This window comes from Camellia sinensis, chromosome 11, assembly GCF_055761805.1.
Source record: "Camellia sinensis isolate YWXY chromosome 11, ASM5576180v1, whole genome shotgun sequence".
NCBI lineage: Eukaryota > Viridiplantae > Streptophyta > Magnoliopsida > Ericales > Theaceae > Camellia > Camellia sinensis.
The window spans coordinates 119,675,426-119,702,690 of NC_138971.1; the positions used below are offsets into that span (position 1 = coordinate 119,675,426).

At 46.3% G+C, this 27,265-nt stretch overlaps 1 protein-coding gene across 1 annotated transcript; it reads left to right on the forward strand.

Moving 5' to 3' along the window:
* The first annotated feature begins 1,141 nt into the window (after window positions 1–1,141).
* On the forward strand, window positions 1,142–20,999 carry LOC145802588 (uncharacterized). Its single transcript, XM_082895323.1, has 4 exons — window positions 1,142–1,393; window positions 1,475–1,573; window positions 1,734–2,034; window positions 20,605–20,999. Exons 1-4 carry the CDS (start codon window positions 1,142–1,144, stop codon window positions 20,997–20,999), a joined length of 1,047 nt encoding a protein of 348 aa, XP_082751449.1.
* The last annotated feature ends 6,266 nt before the right edge of the window (window positions 21,000–27,265 follow it).

Sequence of the window (27,265 nt, forward strand, 5' to 3'; positions counted from 1 at the left end):
GACTTCGCTGTGTTGACTAGCCTGGACATAGGAGGTTGGTCCATCCCCTATGACGAGGACATGGGCGAGTGGGAGGCCGCTTGGACATATCTGCTGGCGACTCGCCCGCCTGTTGACAGGGTTTCTGGGAGAGTCCGATAGACTTGGTTCTCTTCCCACTTCCGGCGGGCGGAGATGGTGCCCGAGACTCCTGAGGAGACGGAGCAGTACGCCCGTGGTTTCCTTATGTTCCTCTTCGGGACTACCCTGTTCGCCGATAGAGGGAACACAGTCGGGCTATATCTGTTGAGCGCTCTGGTTGACCTATCACAGGTCAGTCGATACGACTGGGGTGGCGCCGGCCTGGCTACCCTTTACTATTATATGAGCGCGACCTCCTGCGGGCGGGGAGACTTACTTGGCGGTTATTGGAGAGCCTGAGAGGTACTTTTCTGTCCCCTTGATTTACATTTCTGCTCTTCATTACTTGTACATTGCACACACAGCGCACTTTACAGTCTGTATTTTGCTCTCAGTACTTTGTACTTACATTCTGCACTGCTTTCCTCAGCTATGGGTCTATGTATACTTCCCAGCATTAGCCCCAGAGTTGGAGGTGGCAGGGCCCCCCATGACCCCATATTCACTGGTGTTCGAGGGCCCGCACCGGCCGAGACCCCGAGAGACTCTCATTTATCTGCGACAGTATTTTGACACTGTGCGCCCATCGGAGGTACTTCAGAACCCTCAATTCTTCCCATTTTTATCTCTGATTTGCCCTGCACGTTCCTGATTTCTGATTGGTTTATTCACTTGTTATCCGCAGATCACATGGCAGCCTTGGGCACTCTTGGGTGATGGTCTCCGATTTCAATATCCCGGAGGGTTGGGCACCTCCCAGTACAGGTTCCTGCTCGAAGGACCTGTTGGTAGAGCATGGTTTCTGGGGGAACGCTTTCTGCGTCAGGTATGGGGGTATACTTCTCAGGACCCTCCCGCAGCACCCCCAGTCAGTATGCGGACTGCTGATAGGTTCTCTTACCAGGAGATAGTTGGCGCTATGCTGGGTAGTGATGCCCTGTTGCACCTCGAGGAGGGGGACTACGCCACTTACCGTCATACATATTTGATGCCTCCACTAGCGGGGGCTCGCACCCCGATGATGAGGTCTGCTGGTACGTCATCTTTGAGCCAGGCCCGGGCTCGGGCTGCAGACGCCCCTTCTACTAGTAGGGCTGGTACATCGAGAGGTGGGGGTAGATCGGTTCCTCCGACTCCTCCGACTTATCCTCATCCTGGATGGCCGGACATGCCGTCCGTGTTGACGGGATGGCGTTTTGGGACTCCTTACCCGATTCCGCTAGAGCCTCCACTTCCTGACCATAGATATGTCAGGGATCCTGATTCACCACCGGTATGATTTATAGCTTTGATTTATCAGTCGAGTACTTAGACATTCATTCCTTTACTGATAGTTTTGCATTTGTATCTGCAGCCTCCGGTTGAGTATGTGGACGAGATTCTCGGGGTGATGGCCGCACTTGAGGGCATGGTCCTTCTGAGAGAGACACACCTATCCGTTATGGGTGTGCAGGTACCGTTCATCTTTCTTGTATTTATCACACTTCTGATGACACACTAGTTTTGAACATTTTTCTGCATTGTAGAGCACATCCTACACACACCCCACTCACATACTGTACTCGTATCTGATTTTCATGTTTGAACTGATGTATTGAACTTTTCATTTTCAGATGCCTCCTGTATATGCTCAGCCGCGGGCCGGGCCACCTGGGCCTCCTTGGGGAGCTGGGCCATCTGGGCCTTTTTACGGAGCTGGGCCATCTGGGCCTTCTCAGGGAGCTGGGCCATCCAGGCCTTTCCTAGGAGCTGGGCCATCCAGGCCTTTTCGAGGAGCTCGAGGAGGGTCCTCCCGCAGACGCAGGGCACACGTTGTAGAGGCGGAGCCCGAGGAGGAGGAGGAGGAGGTTACCGACCGCCAGTCAGAGACATCTGTTGAGGAGGGGGGCTCCGGTCTTGGTTCAGGGAACAGAGGCGAGGCTGAGGGGGATTCTGAAGATGACAGCTCCGACCCGGATGATGATGATGGTGCAGAGGTTGTCCCGCAGAAGAGGATGAGGAGTGCTTCTCGTTCCCGCTCTCGAGGACATTGATACTGCTGTTTCCTGCTTTATTTTTCTTTTTGCTAGTAGTTTGTAGCACTTTGCACATTGTCAGGTAGTTTTATTTTTTGTAAAACTTGTACCTTTGTTCGTTGTAAAACATGATGGAATGAAACAGCTTTTGAAAAGGTGTTTGTATTTTAAACTTTTAGCATCGTATCGCATCATTTTATTTCGCACAAAAATAAAATCGAATGGGAATGTGCATTGTGTAATCACCAAGTCAGGCAGTGAACCGACGCAACAAACTAAGCAACTCGACTTACTAAGATATAACAGAACCCCAGCAAGTTTACAACTCGATAATCAAAATACAATAACGTTGACAACGCAAATAAACAAGACTTAAACAAAGATTGCTTAAACAGAGAGCAATGACTCAAAAACGTGAAACACGTCCGCTCGACAAACAACTCCATAAGCAAAATAACAACTCGATAAACAAAACAACAACTCGATAAACAAAACTCAACAACAACAGAGTGTACTTCGGACGATCTGGGCACCGGAACGCATCCGAAACAGAGGGAAATGAAGGCCTTTGACTCTCCCGTTGCATGGAAATGCTTGAAACTTTCCCTCGAAGGGTAAAACAGGGCTAAGGAGATACACTGGAGCATTGCCGGCCACCTTTGGGAGCCGGCCAGCCAATTTTATGGAGAGTGGGAGCCGGCCGGCCAGTTTTGAAAAAGAGAATGGCCGGCCAGCCGGAAAAGGTGGCCGGCCGGCCACTTATTCCTGCAGCCACCTAGTTTTTGACACGTGTCCCCGTGAATAGTGTTTTTTCCTCTATAAAAGCCTCAACTTCGGGAACATTCATTTCATCTTAGTTTTACACAAAGATGGAGGCGTTTCTCGCGAAAAATCTCACATCTTGGATCTCTTCTCTAGATGGCTCGGAAAAGCTGAACTTCCGGGGTTTCGGTTTGAATGCACTATTCACGCTGAGCCATACTCCGCTACATCTCCCTTTTCTCCATGCCGCGGCAAGGTTCTGGAACCCAGTGACGCACGTTTTTAGCTTCGGCGGCCAAGAGGTATGTCCCACTTTCGAAGATTTTTAGGTTTTGATGGAGTCTGAATGTTCTGAAGTGATCTTGCCCCAGCTCCGTTTTGGCCATGCCCAGGCTTTAGGGCGGATGTGTGGGCTCACAGCGCATGATGCTCGATCTCTGATCTGTAGTGGGGAACTGGACATCCTTGGCTTGATCCATCGTTTTTCCGACGCCGGTGACCGCAGCAACCATTATTGGCAGGGTTTCCGGCAACACGCCCTCTGCTTGTGTTTGTTGTCTCACTTTCTGCTTTCCTCGGGCTTCGGCGGAGCTAGCATCCGTCTGATTGAAGTTGCCCAAGGCTTGAGAGAAGGAAAGAGCTGTATTGCCATGACGTTGGCTGAGACGCTGATGGGCTTGGATTCTGTCTATCGCCGGGAGACGACTAGGTTTGCTGGGAGTCCACTGCTACTGCAGGTAATGTTTCCCACCCGACCTTACATATATATTTGCTCACATCACTCGACCCTCAGGCTCGGTTTTTCTCACAAAACCCTTGTCTTACTTTTCTCTCATCGTACACCTCTCTATTCTTTATTCTCTCATTTTCCATCCCTCCCCAGGTATGGTTAATGGACAAGTTACAGGTCGTGGACTCTTGCCCGGCCTATTCAGCTCAAGGCTACTTCTTTCGGCAGCGCCTAGTCAATGCTCTTGATGAAAGATGGTGGTTTGACTGGATGTGTAATCTGTCCGCAGATCGTATTGCTTGGCGTTGCCCTTGGCTCAACCTCCCGGCAATGAGCTATAGTATGTCCCGGCTGATTGGGATCCAGTTGATTGGTCTAACCCACTGCGTATTCTATTTTCCGTTCCGGTTCCTGCGCCAGTTTGGTCACGATCAGATCCGCCCACTGGAGGGGATTGAGTACCCAGCTGCTTTCCTGGTCCGGGGTGCACAGCTTGCCCGATATGCCACAGCATGGAGAACTAGAGAGCTCCTGGCTCCTGCTCCCACTTTCAGTTGCACTTTGTCCGACGAGTGCTTGGATTGGCTCAACGAGGAGGCACAGGTTGGGCCTAGCTTGGCATCAGATGCTTCGACCAGCTCTGGGAGGGGGCGCAGAGATACTTGACTCAACTATGCCCCAAATTTATTGCTTATTTAGCATTTTCAAGTCTTCTTTATGAATGTAATAAAAAAGCAACCTCGATTGTATGCAAGAGCAGGAGAACTCTGTTTTGAAATCAATGAAATTGAAGGTTATGGTACTGAAAATTTTCCGCTTTGGTCCAAAAATGGTCTTAGTCGTAAGAAGATTAATTTGAACAAAGTCAACTTTTATTAAAACTTTTCAAAACTATTTTCGATGTGGATCAGAACTGGACACGCCGAAGATCTGTCACTGAGATGCACAACCCCAGATCCCTGCAACTGGAAAGTTGCCCCTAGTCTGAAGAACAATGCGGCACTTCCTGGCAACGGAAAGTTGCCCCTAGTCTGAGTAACTTTGCACCGTCGCGGCAACGGAAAGTTGCCCCTAGTCTGAATAGCACTGTACCGGAGATCGCGATAAATGCTGATGGATAAAGATGACTGAGACGATTAAAATGGACAGAGTTGATCGGGGAAAATTTTATGGCTGAACTTCAAGGTGAAGTTGCCTACGTATCCGAAAGATGGGAATCAAGCCTTACATAGTTCAGGCCGAGGTTCACTCGAGTATTTTCGCTCTCCTTTCGCGCTCTAACTTTTGCCAAGGCCGCCCTTTGCGGGTTTTCAACCTTGCGAGCTCAGTTTTTATATTTTCTAATTTTTTTTTGTGCTCTGACTTTTGCCTAGGTCGCCCTTTCGGGTTTTTGGCCTAGCGAGCCTCTCAAGGATAATATTTCTTCAACTTGTCCATGTTGATCGGTTGTGAAAACTCTAGGCCATCTAGATCCATCAGAACCACAGCCCCACCTGACCAGATAGCTTTGATGATGTATGGACCAGTTCAATTGGGTTTGAACTTGCCCCTTGGGTCGTGGATGGGAGCTCGGTTGTCTTTGAGCACCAAATCTCCTTCTTTTAGATTCCTGGACTTAACCTTCTTATTGAAAGCCCGGGCAATTCTGCGTTGATAGCCTTGGATATGGTACAGTGCTTTCAGTCTTCTTTCATCAAAGAGCATGAGTTCTTCAAATCTGCTCTGCTGCCAATCTGTTTCGGCTATTTGGCACTCAGCCAATACTCGTAACGACGGAACCTCAATCTCGATGGGTAGAACAGCCTCCATTCCATAGACCAATGAATACGGAGTCGCTCCAGTAGAAGTTCTGATTGAAGTCCTGTAGCCCCACAGAGCAAATGGCAGCTTGTCTGGCCAATCCCGGTAGGTTCCCACCATCTTTTGCAGTATATGTTTGATATTCTTGTTGGCGGCCTCAACCGCTCCGTTGGTTTGCGGCCGGTATGTAGATGACTTATGGAAAGCCACATTGTATTTTTCCAACAAGTCTATCACTTCTTTCTTGAAGTGGGAACCATTATCTGAAATTATCTCGTTTGGCAACCCGTAGCGACAGATGATGTTGTTTCTGATGAACTTTGCGACGTGCGACGCCTTCAACACCGCGTATGATTGGGCCTCGACCCACTTTGTGAAATAATCTATCGCTACCAGGATAAACTCATGCCCGTTGGACCCCTTTGGGGTAACAGCTCCGATCACATCAATTCCCCAAACTGAAAAAGGCCATGGCGAAGTCATGTTGTACAGCTTTGACGGCGGGATGTTCATGCGGTTTGCATGAATTTGACACTTGTGGCATCGCCGAACAAAACTAATACAATCCTTCTCCATGGTTGACCAGTAGTAGCCCTGTCTGAGGATCTTTCTGGCCAGCATTACTCCATTCATGTGTGCACCGCACTCCCCTCCATGGATGGCCTCCATCAGGCGCTTCGACTCTTCAGCTTCTACACAGAGCTTATGCATTCCCAGATGACCCCTTTTGTACAGCTTACCCCCGCAGATGATGAATTGAGCAGCCATTCTTCTGATGGCCCTCTTATCCTTGGCATTTGCCCCTAGTGGATATGTCTCCTTTTCCAAGAAGTTCCAGATGTCGTAATACCAGGGGTTGTCGTCTTGAGCCTCATCTATGACGGAAATCGACTCGTATGCTGGCGCAAACTTTTGATCAATAATGATTGGACGCATCCGGACTCCAGACGGGATGTCTATCATGGAAGATAGAGTTGCTAGTGAATCTGCAAACCTGTTGTTCTCTCTTACGAGGTGGGTGAATTTTAGCTTCTCAAACCGAGGAATTAACAAATCCAAGGTTTGGTGGTAAATTATCATCCTTTTCTCCTTGACTTTCCAATCTCCTTTTGCTTGAGACACAACAAGGTTTGAGTCCCCAATGACGTCCAACCGTCTTGCCCCTAGTTCTAGGGCTACTTCCAGGCCAGCAATACATGCCTCATACTCTGCTTCATTGTTCGAGACTTTGAACCGGAGCTTGAATGCTAAAGGGATATGAGAATCGTCAGCCGCTATCAGCAACACGCCTATCCCATACCCATACTGGTTTGACGCTCCGTCAAAGTACATCGTCCAAGTTTCATCTTCGATGTGCAGAATGGCTTCATTTGGGAATAGGTACTCAACCGCTTCATCCCCTTCAACCGGGTGGTCGGCAAGGAACTCTGCTACCGCTCTTCCTTTTACTGACTTGCGCGTTACATACTTCAAATCAAATTCGGAGAGCAACAGCAGCCAACGAGCTAGCCTACCTGTAAGTGCTGGTTTCTCGAAAAGATATTTGATGGGATCCAAACGTGAAACCAACATTACAGAGTGAGCTAACAGGTAGTGCCGCAGCTTCCTGGTAGCCCATACCAAGGCCAAACAAGCCTTCTCCAGCGGTGTATAGCGGGTCTCGTAATCCAGCATCTTTTTGCTCAGATAGTAGATGGCCCTTTCCACTTTGTCTTCTGACTCCTGCGCGAGCATGCAGCCCATGGTAGTCTCAGTTACTGAAAGGTACAATATCAACGGTCTCCCCGGCTCTGGTGGTGATAACACGGTGGGTTCTGTAGATATTCTTTGATCTGTTCAAAAGCTGCTTGACATCGGCCGTCCCATTGGAATTTCTTTCCTTTCTTCAGGAGACCAAAAAGTGGTTCACAAGTCAAGGTTAATTTAGAGATAAACCGTCTTATGAATTGCACTTTACCCAGAAAGCCTCGCACTTCCTTTTCAGTCCTTGGTGGTGGCATTTCTAAGATGGCCTTGATTTTGGAAGGGTCGACCTCGATGCCCCTTTGTGTAATCAGAAACCCTAGCATCTTCCCTGCTGTAACACCAAACGTGCACTTCTGGGGATTCAATCGCAGCCGAAACTCTCTGATCCTTTGAAAGAATTTTTGTAAGGCGGTGTAGTGGCCTTCTCTTTCTTTGGACTTGACAATCATGTCGTCCACATACACCTCGACCTCTTTATGGATCATATCATGCAATATTGTAGTTGCTGCCCGTTGATAAGTAGCTCCAGCGTTTTTCAACCCGAATGGCATCACTCTATAACAATATGTACCCCACGGGGTAGTGAATGCAGTCTTCTCCCGGTCTTCGGGTGCCATTACTATCTGATTATAGCCTGAAAAGCCATCCATAAATGAAAGCAAGGCGTGTCCTGCCGTGAAATCTACCAATTCATCAATGTGTGGCAAGGGAAAGTCGTCCTTCGGACAGGCCCTGTTCAAATCTCTGAAGTCTACACAGACCCGAATTCTGCCATCCTTCTTTGGCACCGGAACAATGTTGGCCAACCAAGTTGGGTATTCGGATACCAGCAGGAACCCTGCGTCAATTTGCTTGGTGACTTCTTCCTTAATTTTGAGAGCCCAGTCCGGGCGGATCCTTCTGAGTTTCTGTTTGACAGGGCGGGCCTCGGGATCAAGAGGGATCCAGTGCTGTACAATCTCAGGATCGATTCCAGGCATGTCTTCGTAGGACCACGCGAAAACATCTTTGAAATCTTTTAATAAAGCGACTAAGCGCTCGCGTTCCTCCGAAGACAACGTGGACCCGATCTGGACCAGCTGTGGGTCCTTCTCAGTACCAACATTCACAGTAGTGATTTCATCCATTAAGGGTTTAACGAATCTTTCCTGCTCTTGATCAGTTAACCGTTGCAAAACCGGAGGAATTTCTCCCTTGTTGTTTTCATCAAAATTTTGAAAATCCTGGTTTAAGCAATAAATCAAAGGCATAGAAAAATACTCAGAAACCACATCCACATCATTCTCATTAAATATTTCCAAGCCGTCAGATTCCTCTGTTACAACAGACTCAAAAGAAAATGAAAATGACGACCTAGACAGGACTGTGGCATCCGGGTTATCACCCCCAGGAATACCGGACTCAGACTCAGTCGAGCTGGAACCTGATTCCGACGCACAAGATTCGGTGGAATCAGATCCCGGCTCACTACCTAACCCGGAGCTGCTAGATAAAAAGCCTTCTTCATATTGCCAGATGAGAGAAGGTGCGATAGATGCATCCAAGATCGGCGCTGGAAAGCCCGCAGCTATTTCATCTCCAATCATGGAAACCGAAGAGTTATCCCCCAAGCACTCTTGGTCGATCAGAGGATCTGAAAGTAGACACGCCAGTGCTACCCCCATTTCAAGCTCGGTACTCTCAGAATCCACTGCTTTACACTGCTCAACCTCAGTTGGTGGGTCTGTCTGCTCTTCGGCAACGTCATCCCCAGGTAATTGTAAATCGAAGAAGATTTCGAAACCAGGCACGCGCTTCTTCTCCGTGTTCAGCCATGGTTCTGGGAAGCCGCAGAATGGAAAGTCTTCCCCCTCCCGGACGAAGCGTCCGTTTAGGGTACCCCAGATGGGCCTATGCATTAACTCAAATGGCTTCCCAGCCTTCTTTGCTCTGGCCCTTCCGGCCATTTCTTTCCCTTTCCTCACCCAGTCCTCTTTGGTGGGCAGATAACCCAATCCAAAGGTGTGAGGGTTGTGTGGCACTTGGGCCGATACCGCGGCGCCTTTCCGGCCGCTTCTTCCTAATCCCATTCCGGGGATATGTTGTAGCTTGTTCATGAGGTAGACAGATTGAGCACTGACGTACATACCTTCATTTACAGCCATGACATTCTGCACCACTTGAGCCTCGGCCAAAGTGAACCCCGATAAAAACACATCCTCCGTGCCGTGCTCGATCTCCAAGACAGGTGTGGACACTTCCGGCGGCGGATGGATTGATGAATTCCCAAAAACGATCGCTACCCCTTTCCCGTGAGGGTACTTTAGCATCTGATGTAGAGTGGAAGAGACTGCTTTGACCTGGTGCAACCACGGTCGCCCCAAAAGTAGGTTAAAGGTTGCGGGAACGTCCAAGATATGAAATTCAATGCTATGTTGTCCTGGACCAACCTTGGTTTGAATTTTAACAGTCCCCATCACTTCTCTGCTGGTATTGTCGTATGCTCTGATCACTTGAGTAGTTGGGACGAAGTCCACGGTCTTCAACCCGATTGCATATGCCGTTCTGGTCGGGCAGACATTAATTGCAGACCCGGTATCAACAAGTACCACCAGAATCCACTTATCTCTACATTCCACAGAAATATAGAGAGGTTTGTTATGATTTGTGCCCTCAGGCGGTAGTTCCTTGTCCGAAAAGGTTAATGCCGGGGAACCTCCTCCCGGAAAAACCAGCCCAACCAGCTGTTCAGGCGTGGTGTCTATGGAGAGTTTGGACTTGTCCATAGCAGACAGGACAGCATCCCTATGTACTCGTGATGCCATTAGCAGTCCCCAGATGGAGATGTCTGCTTGTATCTTTTTTAACTGTTTCAGCACAGCTTCATCTTCAATCTGCTTCTCCTTCTGTTTCTCCGCTTCTCTATCCTTCCCGAATGCCTCGGGTTGGTCCAGGTGTGGGGGTTTGAAGTACCGCCCACTTCTCGTCATATGGTCAACCTCATCGAGGTACCAAGTGTCATCCGGTTGATTATTTCCCCAGTCTTCATCCGTGTGGGCAAGACATAAGTCATCGTCTTCCCACCACATTCCGTCGGCAACCAACAGACACCTGTCTGGCTCCGGTTTAGTTGCACTCGCAGTACTTCCTGTCCACATGCTCGCAGCATTCTCTATCTTCGTGCACACAGCACTTTCAGTCCCCTCAGGGCCCTTAGCTTTCCTAATTCTCTCGGCATCCTCAAACTTTTCTCGTTCCAGCTGCATCAGTACAGCTGGTTATTCAACAATTCCCGTATCCATAATGCCCAAGTCTCGAGCGGAATTCTTTGCACCGGCGCTCTCCGGCGATACAACTTGACTTCCGGCCATTCCGGCCACAGCTAATACTCCTGCCCCTGCCGGGCTCTGTTCTGGTTGGGCTTCCCCCACTTCATCTGGTTGATCCTCGAGCCATCCAGTGGCCTCTGCCGATTCCTCATAGTCGAACCAGTTGATTGTCGAATCCTCCGGTTCCTGGTCATCGAAAAATTGTAGGTTGGCAAAGTCCTTCTCTACGGCTGTCAGATCATCTGCCCCTAACCCAGATCCATCCCCCCGGATCATGCACAGCTCTCCTGTCTCTGGCAATTCTATACCTAGCCCAATTCGGCTCGTTGATAGGATGTACTCGCTTGGATCATAGGCTCTCCCAGCAAAACTCTGTCCAATCTCGGATTCAACAACCTCATTCTCTCCCGAAATCTGCCCTGCCCCATCTTCGACGGTTACCACTACCGGCTCTGGTTGGGTTTTGGAGATGTCCACCATGCACAAGAAGTCAGTGCAATCGGGGAGGAACACCTCCGGCCTGGGTAGGTGGGTGGGAGTAATATAGATGCTAGGATCGTAAGACACGACCCCAGTCTGGATAAAATTGATTCTATTGGGAGGGGGAGCTTGGTTATGTGGTGGGAGAGGGTTGGTTGTGACATTGGGTTTATCAGGAGGCGCGATCACCTGTTTGTCAATAAGATCTTGGATCTCATGACGCAATCTGAAACAACGGTCGGTGTCGTGACCGTGTTGTTGGTGATACGCGCAGTACTTTGCTAGGTCATGAGAGGGAGGGAGTGGATTCGGTAGTGGCTTTGGCTCCAGGGGTTTCAAATGCTTTTTCCTGATCAATACCCCTAGAGCTTTGGACAGGGGCATATATAATGGGGTGAAGGTTCTTTGGCCTCGAGGTTGGAATCTGGTGGTTTGTGTGTTGCTTCCGGATGCGCCGGAGAAGGGTGTGGCAGCCATGGGCCTTGGAGGGGGAGGGGGAGTGGTGGTGACCATACTGACTTCCGAGGCTCTTGTATTTGCAGCGCCACTCGGGCCCGCATTGTTGTTACGGTTGAAAGTCCTCCTCGGTTGTTCCCTATCGTGGTCAAACAGACCTTGTTTCATTGCATCTTCGATTTGCACCCCCATCTCGTGTAAATCTGAGAAAGTAGGAAAGGGGATTACAATCATTCCCTGCATCAACTTTGGGTGGAGATTGCGCACAATCATCCGGATTTGGTCCTTATCCGTGGGCCTTAGAGTCATCATTGACGCCTTTGCCCTCCATCGGATTACAAAGTCCGAGAAAGTTTCCTTGGGCTCTTGCCTTGTCGTTTCAAGATCACGAGTTGTAATCTCGATCTGAGTGTTGTACGAATATTGCGCGACAAAGGCCTCAGCCATTTCATCCCAATTCTTCTTCACTTCATCCTCTAACTTTGCGTACCAGTGGGCGGCCACACCCGATAGGGTTCGGCCGAATAATGAAAGCTTCTGTGGTCGCGTTAGGCCCATTGGCCGCAAGATGTCTGAGAACAGTCGGAGATGGACCATGGGGTCCCCGGACCCGTCAAAGCGGTCAATTTGAGGCATTTTGAACCTATCGGGCAATGTTACGGCCACGTCAGTATATCCATCCTCGATATCCGGGATAGCCTTGACCCCTTGGGATTTTTTGAAGAGCTTCTCCAGTTTGCTCAATTTCAGAGCTGTATGATCAACCTCGAACTCGAAGGGAGAGTCCGGGTGATTGGGTGTATGGACCTTGGACAGTTGTGGTGGAAGCGGGGGCGGAGCTGGCCCCATTGGAAGATTCGTGTCCTCTTGTAAGTTTTGGAGATTTGGCACAGCGTTCTGGGTGTTTGGCGGAGCGTTCTGAACAGTAGGTGTTTGCTCAGGTAATGGAGCCCCTACCGGAGGAGGAATTTGGTGTGAAGCAGATGCCGCATTCTGCTGTTGCAGTCTGGTGATTAGTTCGGCCTGTTGGGCCATGATCGCGGCCTGCTGTTTGGAGAACTCCGTTTGACGGGCGGCATCATCATGCATCTGTCTCATGCTCTCCTGTATCTGGCGCATTAGAGCCTCCATCCTTGATGTATTTTGCTGATCCATCTGTCTAACTGGTATGTCTATTTCTACCGCAGTAATTGAGACCTCAGTCCTATAGTCCTCTGATGAAGTAACCCACTGCTCTGACGACCTCTGTTCTGACACACTGCGCTTTTTCGGCTTTCTTTTGGTAACGGGGGGTAGAGAATGGAACACTGGCTGTCCGTCGATTAGATCCTCAGATCGATTGAGTCGACGACCTCGTGTCCAAAGTGCTTAGGGAATGCCTGCTGGGTTGGAAGCAATTGTGCTAGAACTGACCTAGCAAAAGATAAATAAAGCGAAAAGGAAATAAATAAACAGATAAACGGACAGCATAACAGCTTAAAATAAAATGCATGATACTGACAATACTGAACTGATGCCCGCAGGCCTGATACTGACAATACTGAACTGATGCCCGTAGGCCTGATGCCCAAACTCATATACTGATACATGCATTTCTGTAGAGACGCACTCTAAAGCACATAACAGATAAGTGAGAGCCAAAACACCCCTATGTTGGTGTAGGGTTTCCCTGTCCTATTTTGTCAGGAGCTAGGGTTTCACTACGCACGCAGCGGTTTCAAACAACCTATAAACGGGTAAGCAACCTGTCCTAATTTGGAATGGTCACTATGGATCCGAATATGCACTAGGTCGAATGGTCAAAGAGGGTGCCCCGGTAAAACCGGGGTTTGTGTTCCCATACTGGCAGAGCCCACAACCGGTCAGCCTTATGGTCATGCCTTGACAAGACAAGCCTCCGGCAAACCGTTCAGGAATAGCAGATGGCAAACACGGTGTCCTAGGCGCACCAATGCAAATGCAATGCAAAGAAACACAGAAGTGTAGTCAAAAACAGATATCATGAGTTCGAGTCAAGTTCTCTAAATCCCCAGCAGAGTCGCCAGAAACTGTAACCAGCCCGCGGGGGACCTCGCTACAGCTCGTACTCGATTTGTAGTCACGGTTCTAAATCTGAACCAAAGAGTCCAAATCCGGCAAATCGTTTTGAGAAAACAGATTTTTGAAAGAAGTGCCAAACATGGACTGCTTTGCCAGATACAGAGTCGCCACCTAAATATTTTATTTTGGGAAATTTAGGAAACCCTGACTCGTTGCCAAAGGCCACGTGTCCGTCATCACCAAAGTTGCCTCGGCTCGGGAACTTGGGTATGATTGGGGAAGGTCACTTCGTGAGCACCCCCGCTCGCCCGGTCATAGACCGGCCTCTACTAACCATGATATCTATTTTTGAAAACATTGTATGTTCTTATTCCGGTTATTAGCCTAGGTTACTATGTGATGCGCACAGCATACAAGTATAGACTGAGTCGCCTGAATTGGAACAAAACATTTCATGTTTGTTTGTTTGAAAGATGGTTTGCTACTCGCAGGTAGGCTTAAAATGCAGATTTTGCCACCCTCGGGTGGGCTTATAAAAGATGGTGTTGCCACTACCTAGCGGGCTTAAAACAAACATTTGATGATTCATTCCAATCCAGATAACTCAACCTTCACCCACAGGCATTCAGGCAGTTATATCACATAAGCAATTAGCCTCATGGTAAGCATGCTATTCATGGCAGTCACTCACACGCATGCAAGGATGCTAAAGCATAAAACTTACCGAGTACTCCAAGCCAAAATAGAAACTTCAATAGAAATCATGCATGATCCTAAGTATACAGAAATGCCTAATGCAACACATGCAAAAATGCAACTATAGCAGGCTCGGCTATTCTAAGATGGCATATGAAATGCTACAACTATCATGTATTCAACTTTGAAATTTGAAATACAATGCAGTTAGTATGATGCGCCGAGCCCGGTGCATGCAAAACAGATGAATGAATGCAAACATGCTATCATACTGTATGCTAATTGAAATATGCCCTAATCTAACCATCAAAAGTGGATAAATAAAAGGGAGAAAGACGTGGGGTTGGAAGACATACAACACACTCACGCACACTTATTACAATTATGCCCTCGCGCAGAGGGTCCGAATAAATATACAGTCCCAAATGAAAGAATATTACAGTCCAAATATTACAGTCCAAATAAATGTACAAATTCCTAATTAATTAACAAATTAACTAAGAAAACTGAAAAACTGGCATGCAAGCCAGGGTCTACCTTGCTTTTGATGAATGATGCATGTCTGGGCTGTCTTGCGCGGAAATCCACCGGGATGCCCCAATTAGCCTCTGTTTAGCAGTTATTCTTGAAACGCGTGCCAAGTCCCGAAAAGTTGCTGATTCTTCATTTTGCTGCAACAGAGAGCAGGAAAGGGGCATAGCAATGTATTTTCACAAATATATGCATGCCTCGATCCTCGTGCCACCAATCACGCATACCGAGGCATGATGGCCGAGGAGTCGAATTGCACAACTCAATATAGAATGAATGCTTGTATAAACACAACAAGAACCTAACTCCATCATGGATGATCCGGAGTGTCGGTGACTAGGGAATTGAGACACGTTCCGTCACTCGGAGTACGAAACGCACCTCGTTTCCCGTGCCCGGGCTAACTCCTATCCCGAACACGATGCAATATACATGACATGCATGAAATGCAACTAAGATACAATCCTAACATACACAATGCTATGAAAATGAGATGCCTCGAAATGCGTGCACACGGGCACGCAAACTGAGGAAATGCATGAATGCGATCTAAGATACAACTTAGTATGCACTATGCTGTGAAAATGAGATGCCTCGAGATGCGTGCACACGGGCACGCAAACTGAGAAAATGACATACGCAATGCAAATGACATGAAAATATGATATGGGCTTACACTAACATGAGAGAGCCTCAGCCACACTCACATAAGAGGCCGATGGATGAAAATGAAGTGCCTCGAAATGCGTGCACACGGGCACGCAAACCGAGGCAATGGCATATGCAATGCAATATGGTAAAAATGGCATATAGAATGCAACATGGACTTATACTAACATGAGAGAGCCTCAGCCACACTCACATAAGAGGCCGATGGATGAAAATGAAGTGCCTCGAAATGCGTGCACGTGGGCACGCAAACCGAGGCAATGGTATATGCAATGCAATATGGCAAAAATGACATGCAAACATGTTAATGGATTTTCAGCAATGAAAAGTGGGGAAAAATAGCCTCGAAATGAGGCGAAAACACACCCGATGCATGGAATCTCTCCCGAAATGCAAATTAGGCGCATAGAATGAACTACCGCTATACGAAGCATGCATAATTGGTACATTGAATGAAAAGACAGAAGCAAGGCAGCCCCAAAATAAGCATTTTACCAGTACAAATCATGGCCAAACAGCAAGCAAGGATAGGGCAACAATGGCATGCAAAAATAGGGGCCAAGAGAGGGCAATGAAACAAGTGGTATATGCAAATCCCAAACTGAAAAATTCCCTTCTACAACATTTAAGAGGGACCAAAAATATGCACATTTATAGAACTGTAAAAATCCCAAAAACAAATATAGATATGGCTAAGCTCTTATGCAAGAAAATGGGCCAAAAGGTGGCCAAAGAGGCAAGTGGTATATGCACAGCCCAAACTGAAAAATTCCCTTCTACAACATTGAAGAGGGACTAAAAATATGCATATTTATAGAACTGTAAAAAACCCAAAACAGTATACAAACATGCTAGAAATGCAATGCAAAATGAGGCTCTAAAGAGGCTATAACACAAAGTATACAAAATATTCCACAAACGGCCAAAGACCCTTAATGAAATATGAAGAATGGACCAAAATAAGACTATTTTTAGTACTGTAAAAAGGCCAAAAACCGAAGCATGATAGGCTGCCAAAACATGCAAAAATGGGGACCAAAGAGGGAATATAAAGGCAAGTGTAGCATGGAGGTCCCAAACAGTGTTGAGCCCTTCTTAAATGTTGAAGAGGGGCTCAAAATAAGCCTGTTTTTAGTTCTGTAAAACACCCAAAAATGAAATCATAATGGGCTTCCAAAGCATGCAAGAAAAGGGGACCAAGGAGGGATATAACATGAAGTAGCATATGGAGGTCCCAAACCATGAAAGGCCCTTAATAAAACATGAATAATGGACCAAAATAAGAATATTTTTAGTACTGTAAAAAGACCAAAAACCGAAGCATGATAGGCTGCCAAAGCATGCAAGAAAATAGCATTTAAGGAAGACATTGAAGCAAGTGCAAGATGGGGGGCTCAAACAGGGTTGAGCCCTTAAGAAAAAGTGAAAAAGAGCTCAAAATAAGGCCACTTTCAGTTATGGCTGGAGCTCAAAGCAAAAATCATATATGTCTAAGAAATGATACCAAAAATAAGCTCAAAAGGGGGAAATGGCAACTCACCCTTGTAGACCACTCTTTGGCTGCTTCTTGGACCAAGTTGCAGCACCTTTTGCCTCTGAGAAACACTCCTTAATGCTGGAAATGGAATGGTGGTGATGGTGTTTGGTGTTGATGAAGAAATGAGGTATAGAACTTGGATGTTTTTGAGAAAATGAGAGAGATAGAGGGAGATTTGGATGCAAGACTTGAAGACAATTTTTCTAACCCCTAATACAAAGGCTTGCAGCTGGTTATATGGAACAAGAGGAGGGTGTAAAGGTGGGGAAAAGGTGGGGGAAAAGGAGGTAAGTTTTCCCCCAAAAAATATCCCCCGGATACAGATATTTTCTGGGGGATAAAGCTATACAGCTGTAAAGTGTGATTTGTGAGGATCACGGCCGGCTGGTTTTTGGACTTGAAGGTGGCCGGCCAGCCACCACCCCTAGCCGGCCGGCTAGGGGTCAAAAGGGTCAAGTTGAATTAATGGCCGGCCACCACTTTTTAGGATCCTCCCAAGTGTGTACATCACAAATATGTGGTTCAAAATTCAAGAAAGTGGCCCAAGGGTGTTCAACATTGGCTCAGAAAGAGGGGTTCAAAAGGGTCAAATGGAATTAGTGGCTGGCCACCAACTTTTAGGGTCCTCCCATGTGTGTACATCACAAGTATGTGGTTCAAAGTTCAAGAAAGTGGCCCAAGGGTGTTCAACATTGGCTCGGAAGGAGGGGTTCAAAAGGGTCAAATGGAATTAGTGGCCGGCCACCAACTTTTAGGGTCCTCCCATGTGTGTACATCACAAGTATGTGGTTCAAAGTTCAAGAAAGTGGCTCCAGGTTGTTCAATATCAGCTCGGAAGTGAGAAAAAACGGGCGTCGGAGGGCGCCGGAGGAGCAAAAACTGGTTGTTGAAACAATTGCTGGCCTTCCACCTTTCTACGGCCTTCCCGGTGATAAAACAGAGGTACCTGCCAAAAATGAACAAAAACCGATGCAAAACGAAAGCTCGGGGGCCAGAACGCGCAGTTCGAGGCCCCGAAAACTGCCTATTAAGCACCGAAAGTGGTATTCGGGCACGAAGTGGGTTTCTTGGACCCCAGTGTCCCTCAAAAGGGGAGTAGAAAGGAAGTATGCCAAAAATCAGAACAAACGGAGATGGTTAGGTGGTCCCGAACCGAGACACACGGCCAACGGTCCCGAAAAACTGGAAACCAGACTCTGAAATGGGCAAAATGGCCTGCGGCCACAAAATGTAGCCCACGGCCACTGAGAGATGGTCTGCGGGACCTCTCCCTCCCCTCAGGAAAAGAAACAACGAAAACCGAGCCTGGTTCTCAAACCGAGACAAAGCACAAAAGAGGGTTCGGAAGTCCGGAGGCAGGGCTCACGGCCGCGACTCTGAAACTTCTGAACGAGCACATTATGTAATATCACCAAGCGCTCAATTGGTGACGTCTGAGTCTTAAGGTCGGTCAAAAATGGGGTGTCTACAGTAGCTAGTTAATTTTGTAAAGTGTTATAATTAATTAGTTGTTCGTTTTTGTGTTGTAATTATTTTAGTTAACTAGAATAGTTAATTCATTTGTTGTAATAATTAGTTAAGAAGTTTAGCTAATTTAATTTGTTTTGTAATAATTAGCTTAGCTTTAGTTAGTTAGTTAATCCATTTGCATTCTCCTTTGGGAGAGTGCAATGTTGTAATAACGTGTATGTCTTCTAACCCCACATCTTTCTCCCTTTTATTTACTAGTTTATGATGGTTAGTTTACGACATCACATTTTGTTTAGCATACTTCATGTTTCCATCCACTTGTATTGCATGCACCGAGGCTCGGTTCATCATTCTAACTTGCATTATTAGTTTAGTGCTTCTTTGAATATGTGCTTAGACCGCATGTTATTTAATTGATTCATATGTCATATTAGTAGTGTAGAGTATTAGTTGCATATCTCATGTATCGCGTTAGTCATATCACATAAGTTAGGATCATGCATTTTTCTAACTCATTTTTCTTCTAGCTTGGAGTACTAGGTGAGCCTTTACCTTCTTTAACATATTGCACGAATATGATTGTTGCCATGTTTAGCATGCTTTCCATAAGGCTAATTGCTTAAGTGATAAATTGCTTGAATGCTTGTGGATGAAGGCTAGTTGCTTGAATTGGAATAATTTGAGTAATGTTCATAGGCAATCACTTTTTCAAGTGGTATATATTCGAAACAATTTTCAAAACAAACATGAATCAAGTGTTCCAATTCTTGCAAATTGGCCTATACTTGTGTATGTTTGCATCACATAGTAATGCTAGCCTAATAAACCGAAACAAGAGCATATAATGTAAATAAGATTCATATCATAATTAGTAGAGACCAATGTTTGATCGGGCGAGCAGGGATGCTCAATTCATGACCTTCCCCTCTCGTACCTAAGTTTCCGAATTGATACAATCTTGGTGATGACGGATACGTGGCCTTTGGCACGAGTCATGGGTTTCCTAAATTTTTCAAAAATATTTAGGTGGAGACTCTGTATCTGGCAAAGCAGTCCATTTTTGGCAATTTGATTCAAAATCGATTTTCCAAAAGATTTGCCAAATTTGGACTCTTTGGTGTTTATTTATTTCACATTGCACTTGTAAGATCAGATTTAGAACCGCCGAAGTTCAATACTGTAGGGCTTATTTCGACTTCTGAAAAGGGGCGCAAAAAAGTCGAGCTACAGTTTTTGGCGACTCTGTTGGGGAATTAAAGAATTTGACTTGAACTTTTTGATGTGAAATTTTATCTATACTTATACGTTTCTTTGCATTGCATTTGCATTGGTGCGTTTAAGTCACTATGTTTACCATCTGCTATTCCTGGACGGTTTGCCGGGGGCTTGCCTGAAAAGCTTGCTAAAAGGCTAACCGGTCATGAGCTTTGCCATGATGGGAGCACAATCCTTGGATCTGGACTATCGCTGTACCGTTTGATCCTTCTTTTACTTCTCGGTGTTAGGTGCGAGAGGTATATTAGGTAGTCTTGCTAAGGTACCTTTTTGACCATTTGGCCTAGTTGCATATCGAAAGCCGTAGAGACTATTCCAAACTAGGACAGGATGCTCACCCGAATACAGGATTATGTGAAACCACTTTGTTTGAATAGTGAACCCTAGTTCCTAACGAAACTAGGATAGGGTAACCCTACCCCCTCATAGGGCTGTTTTGGTTCTCACTTAACTGGTATGTGCTTTACAATGAAACTGTACAGGAATGGGCGTATCAGTTGCAAGTTGGGTATTCATTTTTGGGGTAGAATTCAGTGTTGAGTGCAGTCCTACAGCTTTGATTACATCTGTGTGTTGTTAACATCTGAGCTAAGATGCTGTGCGGTTTCTGATTATTGCTTTTTTTTTTTGCTTTATTTCTTTTTGCTAGGTAGTTTAACACCATAGCTTGGGAAAGTTCGGATATCCCCCAAGCGCTTTGGACTCGAGTTAGAAGGATTTGCAAAGCCAGAGATCTTGTTAGGGGACAACCCTTGTTTACTCCGCTCCTATTGGTTACTAGACGGAGAAGAGTTAGGGAGAGTTCACCAATCCAATTTCTACAGCAGTCACCCTTCAATTCACCTGCATCTAGTCAGGCTTAGGGATAGTCTTCTACATCTAGTCTAGTACGAGATCACTCGCCAATCCCGATGGCACAATATCCCCCAGTGAGCATGGAAGAACTAATCTACCACCTTTAGCAAACAGTTAAAACCATGCAGCAAGACATTGCTCATCAAGTCGAGGTCACGACACATCAAGTTGAGGTAATAAACAGGCTGCAACAACAACAACCACAGTCGGCAGCAGTTTCTGCATCTCATGCACCTCCTACAAGTATCCCAGCACTCGGAGCCACTACCCATGTTAAGAATCAGGGCAATCTGGTAGAGCCGATCCCACTACAAGCCTCCAAAGCACCTATGTATCAAACTGAGGCTCCATTTGAGTCTGAGGTTGACCTGACTGTGCTTAAGGTCAACAAACTGGAGAAGCTCTTCAAGAGAGCACAAGGTGTTAATTCTATTCTCGACATAGAAGACGAGTATACCGACTCTGCAGTGACATTGCCAGATTGGTTCAAAATGCCACACATTGATTGATTCGACGGCTTCGAAGACCCTATGGTTCATCTTCGGCTATTTTCAGACATCCTGTGGCCGATGGGCCTGATCAGATTGCAGAAGCTCTCTCTCTCTCTCTGGTCAGACCATGTCACGAATAGCAACTTTATGGTATGCGAAGGTGGAGGATTCTGTGAAGTAGAGTTGGGAGGAAATAGCCGAGGCCTTCGTTGCACAGTATACGTATAACACACAAATCGAGGTCATAACTCGAGATCTCGAGGCAACGCGCCAGGAGCTGAAGGAGGACTTTTCAAAATTGTGATGAGGTGGAGGGCTAAGGCTTCAGTGATGATCATATGTGTAGGAACCCACATTTTATGTCCTCATCATGTTCATGAGCATCGGTATAATTATGACTTGTTAAGCTTGCATGTGTATGTTTGTGACTTGTTTCGCTTGAGCGGATGTGATCCGTGCCTTGTTTTGAAGCCTTGTGATTTGTCTAAGTGTAGTGTGCTTGTCTTGTTCCTTCCTTGATGTGAAACTTAGGTCACACCTTGCCTGAGTTATACTAGCCGATGTTATTCCAAGCCTAGGTTACGTTACGCCTAGATCATTCCAAGCCGAGGTCATCCTCAGTCTAGAAATATCTTGGGACCCCTTGTTGACCTCCGTTCTCGCCTTGCCACATTAGCCGAGATGTTACCTTGCACCCAAGTGATCTCGTCCTGGAGTGGTATGACCTAGGCCGAGGTGTGGCGCATCTAGGCCAAGATGTGGCACAGCTTAGTCAAGTGTTGTCCTTCCTAGCCGGGGTCATTGTCACCTTAGTTGCCGAAGTCCTTTTGTTAGCCGATGTCACCCCTTGCCGGAGTGCCATTCCGTGTAGCTTGTTAAATACGCCTTGTTACTAGCCGATGTCATTGCCTCGTCAGAGAGCCCATACCGCTTTACTTGTTGAACACCCTTCCACCATGCTTTGTCTGGTCTGTCAGCCACCTTTTTCAGGGAAACCCAACCAGTCGCCGCCACGTGTCTTAGCAGAGGGTTAACCCCAAAACCGGGTAAAGAAAACTATCATTCGGTATCATAACCTTGCCTTGTAGAGAGAGAAGCTCTAGGAGGAAGAAGGAGTTTTAGAGTGAGGAAGTAGATCTTCAAGCTTGATTCCTAGAGATCGAATCGTTAGACCCGTGTTCTAAGGTTAGATTCTTGATCTGCTCATGATGTCCTCTATGTTCATGTTATTGCATTGCATGATCGGATACGATTTGTAAACCATGCATTGTTTTGAAGTTCGATTTTAGAAAGAGAAAATGACATTCATGTGTTCTTCAAGAAAGTCTTGTTTTGATCCGAAAACTTGCATAAAGAATCATGTTTTTGTGTTTATTTCCGCAAGAGTTCCAAGTACGGGTACCCAGGTCCGTGTTTTCAAACTCATAGCATGAAAATCCCAGATTTGTGATGACAGATTATGATTGAACATTCGTATTTTTCATGTTTTCACACTCATGTTCTTCGTGTTCATCAGCAGAGGGAAACCCAGAGTTTCCCGACCTCTTTTCCTTGCATGTGGCCCTCGGGAACACACCTCGGCGAGGAGGTGTGGAACCTCGGCCTAGACCTGGTTGGTGCCCAGCATGTTTTCCGAAATCATTTGTATACATACGAAACTTGTTGAAGTGCATTCAATAGGCTTGCCATGTGTTTGTAGGACTTGGGCTCGTCTCGACCCCAACGTGTGAAGAAACTATGTGAGTGGTATTTTTAATAAAGCTATGTTACACTTGCTTTCATAAATCTCGTCTTGCCTTGTTTTGAAAAGTACTTGATCTAGCATGAATGACTATCCCTACTTGTATATTAAACACTATCTTGTTTTGATGACATGTCTTGAAAGTCCTTAGCTGCAGGGGACTATAATGCAACTGCACTCTTGTCTTGAAAGTCCTTAGTTGCAGGGGACTATAATGCAACTGCACTCTTGTCTTGAAAGTCCTTAGCTGCAGGGGACTATAATGCAACTGCACTCTTGTCTTGAAAGTCCTTAGCTGCAGGGGACTATAATGCAACTGCACTCTTGTCTTGAAAGTCCTTAGTTGCAGGGGACTATAATGCAACTGCACTCTTGTCTTGATATGTCATCGCACTTGTAATATGTAGATGTAATAACATCCAAGGAACTTGAAAGGCCGGCAATGAACTTGATTTCCCCCTTGATTGTAAAGTATGCTATGTATTGTTTTGAAAGAATCTTGGATATCAATCATGCAAAACCTTTATTTTTAATATCATTCACTGAGTATCCAAGCTCACCCCCTCTACATATATGTAGGTGATGAGCAAGAAGGCAATGAGGCCTAGACGTGTAGCCGATGTGTTTTTGGGTGCATTGCCGACGTGTTTTGGATTAGCATTTTGTACCATCTTGAAGATTATGCTTCTTAGCTTATATTTCATGTGCACTTGTATATGTCGGCTTGAGAAGCCTTTTGGTCAAGATGTATTTTGTATCTCATTTCCTTACTGTATCTAAGTTGTAAGACTTTGTAAAAATGTATGTCATTTCATTGGATGTAAGCACGGCTCTCATGGACTATTTAGATTCTATATATATATATATATTGCTTCCGCACTTGTAAGCCCCATATTTCATACTCTGATTGTGTGTGATTCTTGTAAGTCGGCCTTCGGTAATCTCGGATTACTGGCCATCACGACACCAAACTACTAGGGGCGGTTTGGGGGCGTGACAGAATGGTATCAGAGCACGCGTTCCTTATAGTACGTTAATCACCCACCTTGAGTCCTAAAGAGCATAGGATTTTCCTTAGAATGATGTTAGGATTGCATCATATTACTTGCTACTTGACTACGTGTGCATCATTTCGGCATAGACATTTGTTACTTGTATACGTATTATCTGTTCAGTTATTTTTAAAGTTCATCTTGCATCCTCCTAGCATCATGAGGAGAGGTAGACCTCCAGTTGGCCGAGATCGTTCAGAAGATAGATTGGAGAGGTTGGAAAGGTTAGTCGAAGGCTTGGTTCGTGAGCAGAGACAACCTAGGCCACAGGATACTGGTACGACTTCCGCGCAGGTTGAGCGGACGAATGGCTGTTATACAGCTCCACCCCCTCCAGTGCCACAAGTGCCTCTACAGCAGGCTTTGTATGGGAACGACATGATAACCCTGATCAGAGAGTTCAAGAAAATGAAACCGCCGAGATTTCAAGGAGGTATAGAACCAATGAAAGCCGAGGCGTGGGTTTTAGAGATGGAGAAGTTGTTTGAGATCTTCCCCAGTACAGACGCCCAGAAGGTATCTCTGGCAGCATTCACATTAGACGACGATGCTCGTAGGTGGTGGATGATGGTCCGAGAAAGCAATCCGGGTCTGACTTGGGCAAAATTTTTGGAGTTGTTCTATAACAAGCATTTCCCCCTTAGCGTCCGAGACCGAAAGACCACGGAGTTTCAGAATCTGATGCAAGGGAACAAGACAGTCGCAGAATACGATCGTGCCTTTACTGAACTGGCGAGATATGCGCCTCATATGGTTGACGACGAATACCGAAAGGCGAGGAAGTTCGAAAGTGGGTTACGTGGACCGATACAAGATCGGGTCAATATGCTCAATATGCCGACATACGCCGGAGTACTGGACAAGGCCATCCTGGCTGAAGCCAATTTGAACCGATACCAGAGTTCAGGTGAGGGTCAGAGGAAGAGACAGAATTATGATAATCGCTGAGTTCCGTTCAATGCCAAGAAGAGAATGAGCACAAACAGTTCCAGCAACTCAAATCAGGAAGGTAACGCCAAGCCGGTGTGCGCAAGTTGTGGAAAGCTACATTTCGGGGTTTGTCGTTGGGCAACAGGAGCTTGCTATGAGTGCGGCGAGATAGGTCATCGTGTGAAGGACTGCCCGAAGGCAGGGACTGACAATGGAAAGAGGAATGGAAGCACCTCGGGCTCTGCACAGAACAACAACGTCGGGAGAATACAGGCAAGGCAAGGCAGAGTTTTTGCATTGGTGCCCGGAGACGCCCAGAATGCCGAGGCGGTAGTGTCAGGTACCCTTTCAATTTGTTCTCAAGATGCATACGTATTGATTGATTCGGGTTCTACGCATTCATTTGTGTCCACTATATTCGCCGAGAAGTTGAATAGAGAATTAGAACCCCTTGATTACGTATTATCTGTGTCTACTCCATCTGGGAGAAATATGATTGTTACATCCATTTATAGGGCGTGTATTGTTATGATTGAGAGTGTAGAGTTGTTAGTTGATTTGATGCCATTAAGCATGACCCATTTCGATGTCATATTGGGAATGGATTGGTTAGTAGCGAACCAAGCATCCATTAATTGTGTTACTAAGAGCGTCACATTGAAGACCCCAAGTCAAGCTGAGGTCATTTTCCAAGGTAAAGGAGTAGTACCCCCACCTTACTTAATCTCATCCATGAAGGCCTACAGGTTGATCCAAAAAGGATGTCAGGGTTATTTATGCAGTATATTAAGTGATTTGAATGGAAGTGTTGAGTTAGCCGACATACCCGTTGTTGAGGAATTCCCCGATGTCTTTCCGAATGAGTTGCCTGGCCACCTTGTCGATAGGGAAATAGAGTTTACCGTGGACATCCTGTCAGGAACACAACCCATCTCCAAAACACCCTACAGAATGGCCCCAGCCGAACTTAGAGAACTGAAATCGCAATTACAAGAATTGTTGGACAAAGGATTTGTTAGGCCGAGCACTTCACCGTGGGGAGCACCCGTTCTATTTGTTAAGAAAAAGGATGGCACACTTCGTCTTTGCATTGACTACAGAGAACTTAATAAGGTGACCATTAAGAACAAGTACCCATTGCCTAGAATCGATGATTTGCTTGATCAACTACGAGGAGCACGAGTCTTTTCCAAGATTGACCTTAGGTCAGGCTACCACCAGTTGAAGGTTAAAGCCGAGGACATCGAGAAAACTGCTTTTCGGACAAGATATGGCCACTACGAATTTTTGGTAATGCCCTTCGGAGTAACCAATGCCCCAGCAGCATTCATGGACTTGATGAACAGAGTCTTTAAACCGTACCTAGATGAGTTTGTCATTATTTTTATCGACGACATATTGATCTATTCCGGGAGTACGAGCGAGCACGAGAATCATCTGAGACTTGCCCTGCAGACCTTGAGGGATAAAAAGTTGTACGCCAAGCTAAGTAAATGCGAGTTTTGGCTTTCCAACATTTCATTTCTAGGGCATGTGATTAATGAAGACGGTATATCAGTTGACCCCAGTAAGATCGAAGCCATTGTGAATTGGCCGACGCCGACCAACGTGTCCGAGGTTCGTAGTTTTCTGGGTTTGGCAGGTTATTACAGAAAGTTTGTGAAGGACTTCTCGAGGATTGCAGTACCACTGACACAACTAACTAAGAAGGGAGCAGCTTACGAATGGACCAATGAAAGAGAATCGGCCTTCCAGGAGCTGAAGACGAGGTTAGTTACAGCACCAGTTTTGGTACTACCATCAGCTAATGAGGAATTTCAGATTTACAGTGATGCTTCACATAAAGGTTTGGGTTGCGTGTTAATGCAAGAAGGTAAAGTCATAGCGTACGCGTCACGTCAGTTGAAGCCCAATGAAAAGAATTATCCTACCCATGATCTGGAGCTAGCTGCTGTGGTTTTTGCTTTGAAGATATGGCGTCATTACTTGTATGGAACATCTTGCCAAGTCTTCACCGACCACAAGAGTCTGAAGTACTTGTTCACTCAGAAAGAGTTAAATATGAGGCAGAGAAGATGGCTCGAGCTACTGAAGGATTATGACATGCAGATTCAGTATCACCCAGGTAAGGCAAATTCCGTAGCCGACGCATTGAGCAGGAAGTTAGTTGGAAGTTTGGCGTGCGTGACAGCAGTTTCGGTGGAACCGACCATTATTGAGGAAGTGAAGACCAGACAGAGGGAGGATAAATTCCTCAAGAAGGTAATTGATGAATTCGTCACAAAGCCGAGGCCGGGATACACTATGGAGAATCAAGTGCTTAAGTTTGAAGGAAGATTGTGCGTGGCCGACGTACCAGAGTTAAAAAGGAAGATATTGCAAGAGGCCCATAGTTCCAAGTTTGCCATTCATCCAGGGAGCACCAAGATGTATCAAGACGTAAAGCGGACCTTTTGGTGGCCAAACATGAAAAGAGAGATAGCCGAGTTTGTATTTCAGTGTCTGTGTTGTCAGCAAGTGAAGGCAGAACACCAGAGACCGGCAGGACTTCTTCAACCCTT

What these genes read in the sequence shown, in the direction of transcription:
- LOC145802588 (XM_082895323.1), top strand. Translation starts at nt 1,142, where the DNA reads ATGAGGTCTGCTGGTACGTCATCTTTGAGCCAGGCCCGGGCTCGGGCT. An exon ending in GGGATCCTGATTCACCACCG is followed by an intron (nt 1,394 to 1,474) that starts GTATGATTTATA and finishes TTGTATCTGCAG; the next exon opens with CCTCCGGTTGAGTATGTGGA. An exon ending in TCTTGGTTCAGGGAACAGAG is followed by an intron (nt 2,035 to 20,604) that starts GCGAGGCTGAGG and finishes TTTAGCAAACAG; the next exon opens with TTAAAACCATGCAGCAAGAC.